This window comes from Fragaria vesca, linkage group LG6 (assembly GCF_000184155.1).
Source record: "Fragaria vesca subsp. vesca linkage group LG6, FraVesHawaii_1.0, whole genome shotgun sequence".
NCBI lineage: Eukaryota > Viridiplantae > Streptophyta > Magnoliopsida > Rosales > Rosaceae > Fragaria > Fragaria vesca.
The window spans coordinates 17,449,594-17,460,722 of NC_020496.1; the positions used below are offsets into that span (position 1 = coordinate 17,449,594).

Below are 11,129 nucleotides of genomic sequence, written 5' to 3' on the forward strand. Positions count from 1 at the left end.
GAGAAATAAAAATACGTCAAAATACTCCACGACATTAATTATTCAATCGTGAACTTTAGCATGCATTTATTTAAAATAAAAGCCCACTCACAAATTAGGCCTAAGCCTGATGTCGATCTGGGGTCTCGTCTGCTCGAGCCTCCTCACGTCCTGTTCCAAATATAATATTAATTCCCAACCAAATAATCCAATATTTAATCAAAATAGGCAAAAATTACCCGAGAGCCATAATTACGCTCATCATTGCCTAACTTCGATATTCTTACATCGGAACGATCCGAACTTAAATATCATACTCAACAGTCGTAAATACAACCTCTCCAAAATACGACTTAAATCCTACGGCCGGATTCTACATTAATTTCCCGCCAAAAATACCACACTTCAGAAATTCACAAACCTATCCAAATCTCATCCAAAAATTCCAAAATTCACCTCAATAATATCCCCTTAATATTCTACATCAAAAACCAGACAATTTCCCAAAACAGCGGCGGCCGGCGACCAACTCCGGTGACCTGCAAATGCTACCAAATTTTAACATAATCTTCCTCTCAATCTCCTCTACAACTTTCATGACTAACACATCACCCAATTCCAAGCCTAACTAGGCTAATCGAACGAAAACAACTTAAACACCATAAAACTTCCACCTCAAATTTCTCCTTACCTAGCTCAAGAGGGAGGGAGCTTCTTGGAGGGGTTGTTGCACGGGAGGAGGGCTACAAAACCGTACCAAGCTTGCCCGGATTGGTGGCCGGAGGAGAAAGTTCCGGCGAAGTGAAGCTTTGGACAGTCGGACCTTTCGGGTGGCACCGCTCTCTCACGGCGGAGCTAGGGCTCCTCTCACCGGTCCAGGGAGGTTGCTGGGTTGGAGGTCGACCGAACGGGACCGGTGCAGCGGCGGTTGGTGGCCGGACGGCGGCGGGAGGACGGCCGGAAAACCGGGCAGCGGAAGGCTCGGGGAGAGGAAAAGAAAAAGAGGAAAGAAGAGAAAGGGAGGAGGAAAAAAAGAAATGGGTTGGGCCTCCACCGGTCCAACCTATATCAACCCAATTCAAAAAAATAAAAACACCCTGAAAAAAATAATACCCGAATAAAAATTACCTTTTACTAGCTAAAATTTACCATTTTTACCGTCGTCGTATTTTCCTCATACTAATAATCCTCCGCACATAATCGTCCCCGAAACCCCTCTAGGGACCAATTAAACTATTTACTCAATGATCGAGACGGTGAAATTCTTATTATAATCACGCTAGTAAATAAGGTAAAAATATAAGAGTCGGGATGTGACACTAAAACAGAGGAAGAACAACTTAGATGCAAAAAAATAAAGTTTACTACCCCCATTAAACTTTTACTGGGGGTAGTAAACTTGCAATCTATTATCTCTAGAGAAAAATCAACACATAAGCAAATAATAGAAAATTACTACCCCTATTTTGGGTGCAGAATACAAAAATAAGATGCTATGAAATATTACTACCGTCAGTAAGAATCTTAATTATTCCATATACATCAACGCCAAAACAGAGATTAGAGACGTGCGTCATGGTTGAAGAAGATGAGGACGTCATCGACGAGGGGGAGCAATGTGGATGTAGAAGAGGTCGGCGTGGTAGCGGAGATCGGCGTGGAAGTGGAGGTCCGAGATTGGAGATCAGAGGTCAGAGATCGGAGATCGGCGTGGAAGTGGAGGTCCGAGATTGGAGATTAGAGGTCAGAGATCGGATCTTCGCCTCGTGGCTTGCCGCCGACGACGACTCGTTGCCGCGAGCAATGGTGGAGAGAGAGCGATCGACGATTGACGACGGACGGCCGTCGCCATGCTTCTTCAGATCTGGTTCGCTTGAGAAAGAGGTTCTGCTCACAAAGATGGCGATGTCTCGCGGCTTGGTGGCGACGAGAGAGGAGACGGCGTCGGCCAAAGAGGGAGGAGAGAGAGAGAGAGAGAGAGAGAGAGAGAGAGAGAGAGAGAGAGAGAGAGAGTAGTAGTAGTAGTAGTAGAGAGAGAGAGAGAGAGAGAGAGAGAGAGAGAGAGAGAGAGAGAGAGAGAGAGAGAGAGAGAGAGAGAGAGAGAGAGTTTTTGATCGGGATAAGAGAGGAGAAATTGAGAAACAGAGAAAGAGAGTTAAATGAGGTCAAGGATAATGACGTCCTTTTATTAGAATTCATTAGAATGAGGTTGGTAAACAGTTTTTCATTGGAATAGGTAATAAACCCTTAAAATTAGTACTAAAGTGTCATTTACTCTTATTTTTATAAGAAGATAAAAGTTAAATCATTACAGACAAAATTTAAGTTACTACAAATAAAAAATGAGAGTGTGAATTATATTATTTTATAATTTTAGTTATTATTTTTATAAGAAGATAAAAGTTAAGTCATTACAGACAAAATTTAAGTTACTATAAATAAAAAAAATGAGAGTGTAAATTACAGGAACGTGAATTTCACACTCGTTTCTTTTGTGCTTCTCACAAAATACAAATCGTCTGTTAAAAACATGCGAGTGCCGCAGGGACGGGCAATGGTACGAGTGCATGACCATATGGAGCACCAAAACGGAAACCTCATTTAACACTTTGATGAGAGCTTTGGTCAGACTTGACAGCACCCACCCAACTCTTGTTTCTCCCTCCAGATCTCTCTTATCAGGTAAAACCCTCTAAACCCACCCACTTCCAAACCAAACATTTTTTTTCATTTCTTTGTTTTATATCCATTGAAATTTGTCATTTCATGTATAGAGAATCCGTAATATACCAATTCCACTCTCAAATTTGGTAGAGTGGTATTCAGTTCAACTTATATATGGGTTGGTTGATGAGAAAATGGTGGACAAGTTAGAAACTGCTTTTGTTTGTTTTATGATGATTGGCAGAAGTCTCAGAATTCAAAACTAGTGATTGGGTTTCTCCAGTTTTAGGAAATAACCCTATAGTTGCTGTTTTTAACACTTTTAGATGGTAGAGGAATGAGCAAAGGATCACTAGCTTTGTAGTTTAATCGAGGTAGCTGATTCTATTAGGACATTTGAAAGTGAGGACTGATTTTTGTAGGAATATGTATATGCTCTTGCACTTGAATTTAATTGGGTTTTACTGTGTCTTGGGTTTTCAATCTATTTTTAGATGGATGAAGTTTCTCTCAACACGGAGCCAGCAGGCGATGATGATGCTGATGGTTATGAGATTGAAGGAGACTGTGCAATGACAGAGTTTGTAAGTCAAACTGGCATTATGCAAGGGGAAAATCCTCTTCCACCTGCGGCTGGAATGGAGTTCGATACTTATGAGGATGTGTATTACTTCTACAATTGCTATGCTAAGCAACATGGGTTCGGGGTTAGAGTAAGCAATACATGGTATAGAAAGAGCAAGGAAAGGTACAGAGGAAAGCTTAGCTGCAGTAGTGCAGGTTTCAAAAAGAAGAGTGATGCTAACCGCCCAAGACCGGAGACTAGAACAGGTTGTCCAGCAATGGTCAAGTTCAGATTAATGGAATCCAACAGGTGGAGAATTATTGAAGTTGAGCTTGAGCACAACCATTTGATCAGCCCAGCAAGTGGTAAATTTTATAAATCCCACAAGAGCATAGGTGGCGGAACCAAAAGATCATTGCAGTTGGATAGTGCTGAAGAAGTACAAAAGATAAGGCTGTTCCGAACGGTGATTGTTGATTCTGAGGGTCACAGAAGCATAGATGTTGACGAAGGAGAATCTGGTAGTAAAGTTGACTACTCCAATCAACTGAGGCTTAAAGAAGGAGATGCCCAAGCTGTTCAGAATTTCTTTTCACGCTTGCAGTTGATGGATCCAGACTTCTTTTATGTAGTGGATCTAAATGAGAAAGGATGCTTGAGAAATTTGTTTTGGGCTGATGCAAGGAGTAGAGTTGCTTACACCTATTTCAGTGATGTAGTTGCCATTGACACTACATGCTTGGAGAACAAATTTGAGGTCCCATTGGTTTCATTCTGTGGAGTCAATCACCATGGACAATCTGTGCTGCTGGGTTGTGGTTTACTTCCAAGTGGGACTATTGAATCCTATACATGGTTGTTTAGAGCTTGGCTTACATGCATATTGGGACGTCCTCCACAAGCCATCATAACTGACCAATGCAGAACATTACAAACTGCTATTGCTGATGTTTTCCCTCGAGCTTCTCACTGTCTTTGCTTGTCCCAAATAATGCACAAAATTCCAGAAAATTTGGGAGGATTATTTGAATATGAAGCAATTAAAGCAGCTTTTATTAGAGCAGTTCACTATTCTTTCAGGGTGGAGGAATTTGAAGCAGCCTGGGAAGATATGGTCCAGCGTCATGGAATTAGGGATCATAATTGGCTTCAAGCATTATACGAGGATCGAAAGCAGTGGGTACCAGTATATTTGAGGGATATATTTTTGGCAGGGATGTCTCCTATGCAACCAAGTGAGGTTGTCTCTTCATTTTTTGAAGAATTTCTGGTTAAAAGTACTCCTCTAAAAGACTTTTTAGACAAATATGATCAAGCTCTGCAGACTCATCATCAGCTGGAAGTCTTGGCAGATTTGGATTCAAGAAACTCAAGTTATATGTTCAAATCGGGAAGTCATTTTGAGTTGCAACTCTCGGAACTGTACACTAATGACATTTTAAGGAAGTTTGGAAAGGAGGTAGAGGGGATGTACTCTTGTTTCAGCACAAGACAATTAAATGTTGATGGGCCACTGATCAAATATACAGTGAAGGAACAAACTGAAGTTGATGGAAACAGGAGGGAGATGAGAGATTATGAGGTTTTGTACAATCCATCTGAGATGGAGGTCCTTTGCATCTGTGGTATGTTCAACTTGAAAGGATATTTATGCAGGCATGCGCTCTCCATCCTAAACCAGAATGGCGTGCAGGAGATTCCAGCTCTATACATTCTTTCACGATGGAGAAAAGATATTAAGCGCAGTTATGTCTATGATCACAGCTGCAGTGGCATTGATATTAATAACCCAGTCCACAGGTACGATCACCTGTATAAATGCATCGTGCAGGTTGTGGAGGAAGGGAGGAAATCACAAGACCGTTACAAGGTTGCATTGCAGGAATTGAATGGGATATTGAACAAGCTTTGTATTACTGAAGATTGTGCCTTGTAGTCATAAAATAATGTCGAAGATGAATGGTGTATCGTATAAAAATAAAAATATGCCTGATCTGTGTAGCTGAAAATATGTGTGCAATACAGAGCTCTTTCCTCCAGTAAATGTTTTTGTATTGGTTTTTGTGAGATAGAGGTTTTGGATGGACCTGAGAAAACTAAGAGCCACCCCAACTGAGAAAAGATATCCCCCAGAAAAGATATACTTTTGCTCCCAAGTTTTTGTATCCCCTAGAAAAGATATCGAGTAAATAGTTGGGATCTTTTTGAGAAACTTCAGGCACGGTAAAACAACATATTAAAAGCAAAATGGTATTGCATATAGCTCTGTAGGAGATCACAGTCTCCAACTAAAACATAGATCCACTCTTCCATGTATTCCAATAAATAGTGTCGATTTCTTGTTGCAGAAAGACGAGAGAACAATGACATTTCGAGAAAGGCAACTCCAGTTGCATGAATCACAGTGTACCATCTTAAGAGAGCATGTAAGGTATGAACATTAAACATGGTCTGAAACATGATCAGTAACATACAACTATACCAAAACCATAACAAATTTGTCTAGACATATATCAGACTGACTAGTGACTAGTGACTAGTGACTACTCCCAAATTCTTAAACTTCAGCAGATATGGGTAAACCTACCAAAGACCTTTAGCCGGACCCTTGGTCAAGTACAGGAAGTCTGCAATGCATACTGATTGACTTATCAAGTCGATGTGTACCAGGAATGAAAAATTGAAAAACCAGTGTCAAGCAAGCACCTTGTGGAGCAATCCCATAGAAAGCACAGTCTGGCTTAGCCAAATTGCATTGAAGGCTCTTACCGAAGTGCTTGACACTCACTTGCACTGATTGAGCATCTCCCCTTAGAACTGCCCTTGCTGCTCGAGTCTGAGCACTCAGGTTTCGGTCTTCGGCAGGGGCATCAGCTTGCTCACCTATGACCAAAAGCTTCTGAAACTCAGCACCAAGTGTGATCAGTGTAGTTGAAATCTGAATGTGTAAATCCCCATACTTACTTATAGAAACATTAAGCAGATCACCAACATGCCTCATCCGATCCACAAAGTTTTGCAATTGATTCAAGTCTGGAACCTGCACCAGAGTCTGGGGCAAATCTTGAGCCATATCAAGAGCAGTTTGAAGTTCAAGAACCTGATTCCTAGACAAAGGTGATGAGATTGGCACGTCCTGGATGACTGCAGATTTATAACCCTTGGTCTCAAAGGTAAGGAAGGGCAACCTTTCAGTAGAATTCTTAGTGAGCTTCTTTGCTAATTTAATCTGTAAGCGATTAGCTGTGGGCCCATTTCCAAACTCAGTACATATGCTGACACTGCTACGAAGAGCACGGTGCAGAAGAGAAATGTCTAATGTAAAGGCAATGCAGTCATCATACTGGCTAGAGATGCGATAGTCATCAAAAAGAGCCTCTTTGCTAAACTGAGCAATGGACTGAACTCCATTGCCATTAAGAAGGTTGTGCAGAAAGAAAACACGGTCCCTGTTGAGAAAGAGATGGCATATCTTCCCCATCTTGTCTAGTGCTGGTAAGAACCTCTTTTCCAAAAGATTCACACCGTTCTCAGTAAGAAATGCCTTGAACTTCATATCTCTATCTGTGTCTGTTTCTGTCTCACTTGTAAGCAAAACAAGAAGGGGTTAGTGTAAGTATTTGTAGTGAAATCATAAAAATGGTTCGTTAAAAGTATCATTTTGGGACATAATGCTAACATGTGGTACTCACTACAGAAATCATTTTCAACTTAGTTGGGAATCTTTGAATACGAGAACCATTCAGTTTCAATGCCACTGTTTCCTCAGTAACCAGCATGACTATAATAACAGGATATCTGCATCAAATGTCCCAGCACAGTGAACTGGTTTTCATTCGAATGAGTAAACATTTCTACGGATTCCATTAAGCATTGTCCTCTCATACTTGAATCCGATACCAAATTTCATAGGCTAAACATAATTGAATCAAATCCATAAAGCTAATGATGCATTGAACTAATTACTATCTGTAATTTGATCAACAATACAGCATAAGCTCTCAAAAGTCAAAACCATGAGCCTGAAAATCACTTGAATCGGACAATTCAGCTAAGCAAACCTAACAAGCAATAACGAAGATTCACTTTCTTTACCGTCTGTGCTTTTCAAATTCGAAGAAAGTAAAGAGGGGGACGAGTTAGGGTTTGTGAAACTAACCTCAGATGAGATTTGAAGCTGAGAAACCACCACTGCCGAGACTGTTGGCCTCCTGTGGCGCCAATGCCTTGCTTATTTATAGACTGCCACTCTGGGTTGGGAAACGAAATTGCACTTCAAAGACGACGTGCCGTTTTAAAGTTGCAATTCTTTTGAGAAGACCAGTTTGGAGTTGTCAGATAACGCATGATACAAATAAAAATTAAAGATTAATTACAAAATACCATCCGAATTATGATGTTATTTTCATTTTTATATCTAACTATTAAAAACTTCCTATATTAAAATAAATAGATTAAACATGTTTATATAAAATTTGATAAAATTTCCATTGATATTCGATATTTTCTCGATATAATTTATTTTAATTTATTTTATTTTGTTTTGCTTAACATGTAACTCTAAAAATAGATATACATACAAGAGTTCTATTAACTTTTATCACTATTGTTGCAAAAATAAATATTTAATTTTGGATTTTTTAAAAATATTTTTGCTAAAGTAAATTGTTTTATTTCTATTTGATAACCTCAAAAAATAAATTATTTTGTTAAAGTAAATGTAAAAAATGATATATTTATTGAAATGATGAAAATACCCTTAAAATTTAACAGTGTTAGTGGTCAAGGTATCAAAATGCTAATGGAATGAAACAAATGCAAGTTTTTGATAGTTAAGTATGAAAATGAAAATAACATCATAGTTCGGGTGGTGTTCCATAAATTAACTAGATTACTTATGCTATAGAAATTATCATATCTCAATGTGGCAATACTCCTAACAAATGCTCAGTGGTTAAAGAGATTGAAAATGACTAATATCGTTTTCTTGACAATGTTACCAATAATCTTTACATGAACAGAAGCCATGCCTGAAATGATGGAACCGAGTTCCATCCCTAACAATTACTTCTCTATCATACACCTTGGAAACCAGCTTTGCCATTCTGTGACAATCCACACAGATTCTAAGGTTCTTCATGACTCTAATAGTCACCCCAGGTCCTAAACTAATCAATCCAAACGCAATTGCTAACTTCTCACTGTGCTTATAGACTGCACTCTCTTTATTCTCTTCTCCTACATCAAGAAAAACCTCGGACGTATCAGGTGAATACCCTGCAGATTTCAAGTCTTTAAGCATCTCATCCAACTTAGAATATATCTTCTCGGATTCAGGATGTGAGGCATCGCCGGCTACAAACTCATGAACATCACCATTCACCTCTATCAAACTACAGCCAGGAGCCTTCTTGATCCCCTTATCCATAATCGTCTGCCTTACCTCGCGGAAACTTTCCCATTTGTTGCAAGCTGCATATACATTGCACAAGAGAACATAAACAGCGCTGTTTTCAGGGTCCAAATCTAGTATCTGTTTTGCCACCACTTCAGCTAGTTCTGCATCTTTATGCATTCTACAAGCACCGAGAAGAGTTCCCCATACAACTGAGTTTGGTTCTATTGGCATGTTCTGTATAACCTCATAAGCTTCTTTAAGACGCCCTGCTCGACCCAGAAGATCCACCATGCACCCGTAATGCGTAACAGTAGGTTCAATCCCATGTTGGGTGCTCATACTAGAGAAAATGTTTGTACCTTCATCGACCATGCCAGAGTGAGTACATGCACAAAGAACACCAAGGTATGTTATCTTGTCTGGAGCTACTGCAGATTTCAGCATTTGACTGAACATGTCAAGAGCTTCTTTACCATGTCCATTAATAGCAAGGCCAACAATCATAGCCGTCCAGGTAAATTTGTCCCTTCGCAGCATTGCATTGAAAACCCTCGCAGCTTTTTCAACATTTCCACACTTGAAATACATGTCTATTAACGCATTTCGCACAAACGTGTCATTCTTGATCTTGCTTTTGTCAATGTAAGTTTTTATCCATTCTCCGAGTTCTAGTGCTCCAAGATGTGCACAAGCTGTTAAAATGCTTACCATGGTATACTCATCTGGTCTCACATTCGAAGTCTGCATCTCACGGAAGAGTTCCAAAACCTCTTTGAATCGGTTCACCCTCACGAACCCATCAATCATTGCAGTCCATGAAATATAATCTCTGTCTGGCATCTGATCAAAGTAATTTCGAGCTAAATCAACTTGTCCTGAACCACAAAATCCCTTAACAATGGTCGTCCAAGAAATTACATCTCTCCTTTTCATATCCTCAAAAATCTCAAGTGCAACATCCATCTCTCCACAAGCAGCATACATGTCAATCAAAGCATTCTCCAAAACTAGATTAGGTTTGACCACGCACGCCTTGAGGTAGTTCTGTACCTGCTTCCCAGCATCTAAATCCTTCAATTTAGAACAAGCTGAAAGTACCGAGACAAGGGTGACTGAAGTGGGCAATACTCCCTTCTTCTCCATTTCACAGAAAAGCTTCCAAGACTCGTCGAACTTCTTGATCTTATTGTACCCGGAGATCATTGCATTCCAAGTAGCAGCATCCTTCTCACTCACCATGTCGAAAACCCCACGCGCCATATCAACTTGACCACAGACAGAATACATGTGCACCAATGCATTGTGAACAAAAACATTAGATTCGAAACCATACTTCAACACATGAGCATGGAACCCTCTCCCCCATTCGAATGCAACATCACAAGTAAATCCTCTTAGCAAGAACGGGAACGTATAGCAGTCGGGCTTCACACCCACCCTCTGCATTGATGCATACATAGATATCCCATAATGGGCGCAATATGTCCTACTATACCCTTTGATCATGGTGTTCCAAATGAAAACACTTGGTTCAGGAATTCTATCAAACACCTGGCGTGCATACTTCATGTCACCAAATTCATGGGCACAACAGAAGACTATGATTCTGCTGAGCGCAGCCGGGTCCGATGCGAAACCTGTTTCAATGATCTGGGCATGCATTTGCTTCAGTTGGTCCATGGATTTGCAGTTTTCAAAGAGAGTAAGTGGAGCCCAAGCTGCCAGAGAGACCATTTTCATGGAAGTTAAAGAAGAGCAGAGCCGTTTGGAGGCAAACGAGAATGACATTTGATACTACAAGTGCTACAATGGAAACGGAGACTACCATACATAAGGCTTGGAACATCATAATGCGATTTACAAGACTCATCACAATAAACCATTTTGAGTATGAACACAAAAGAAGAAACAGAGAACCCAATTAATTTCTTATAGAATGATTGATTCTCCAATCCAAGATTGTAAACAATTCCTAAACTACAGAACATAAAGCTTGGGACTCGTCAGCATCCTGTACCGAAGGAAACAGAAAACAGAACTAAACTCTGAATCAATGATCTACCTAGAAGAAGATATTAAACCTATGCCTAAAAGTCCATCTTGACCACATCATTAGAAACTTCAAGTGGCTGCGGTTCTGGTTCTGGAAATGGTCCATGCCGTAGCCAATCCTTGGCACATATAAGAGCCTCGAGATTTGAGGCACCCAACGAAGTACGGTAACTGTCCATTCTTTTGATTTCGGTGTTAAAAACAGAGTCAGCAGCAACTGTGGAGACTGGTATAGACAAAACATCAGAGGCCATTTTTGATAGTGTCGGGTACTTTGTACTTTTCTCTTTCCACCAACCCAGAATATCAAAGTCTTGCCCTCGGGGGGCCAGAATGATCTCTTCAAGATACTGCTCTAACTCTGACTTCATTTGCTGACCACCTGTGACATCCGAGAGATATATATCAAATTCTGAAATCCCATCTGTGGCTTCTTCATGTGATGCTTCTGCTGCTTCAGGTGGGTCAGAT

At 40.2% G+C, this 11,129-nt stretch overlaps 3 protein-coding genes across 3 annotated transcripts in view; 1 reads left to right on the plus strand and 2 right to left on the minus strand.

Moving 5' to 3' along the window:
- LOC101293031 overlaps positions 1 to 5,274 on the plus strand; it is an 11,231-nt gene extending 5,957 nt beyond the window's left edge. The window contains exons 4-6 of the mRNA XM_004305451.1: positions 1,537 to 1,846; positions 2,609 to 2,661; positions 3,138 to 5,274. Of these exons, the coding sequence (XP_004305499.1) occupies positions 1,537 to 1,846; positions 2,609 to 2,661; positions 3,138 to 5,144 (2,370 nt within the window). The 3' untranslated portion in view covers positions 5,145 to 5,274. The remainder of the gene's footprint in view (positions 1 to 1,536; positions 1,847 to 2,608; positions 2,662 to 3,137) is intronic.
- Positions 5,275 to 5,655: 381 nt separating this feature from the next.
- Positions 5,656 to 7,379, minus strand: LOC101315254. The gene is made up of 2 exons (XM_004303238.1): positions 7,368 to 7,379; positions 5,656 to 6,792 (listed from the first exon to the last, which is right to left on the minus strand). Exon 2 carries the CDS (start codon positions 6,762 to 6,764, stop codon positions 5,805 to 5,807), a length of 960 nt encoding a protein of 319 aa, XP_004303286.1. The 5' UTR covers positions 6,765 to 6,792; positions 7,368 to 7,379; the 3' UTR covers positions 5,656 to 5,804.
- An 825-nt stretch (positions 7,380 to 8,204) lies between these two features.
- LOC101290781 (putative pentatricopeptide repeat-containing protein At3g15930-like) lies at positions 8,205 to 10,313 on the minus strand. The gene has a single exon (XM_004303239.1). It carries the CDS (start codon positions 10,284 to 10,286, stop codon positions 8,205 to 8,207), a length of 2,082 nt encoding a protein of 693 aa, XP_004303287.1. The 5' UTR covers positions 10,287 to 10,313.
- Positions 10,314 to 11,129: the final 816 nt, after the last annotated feature.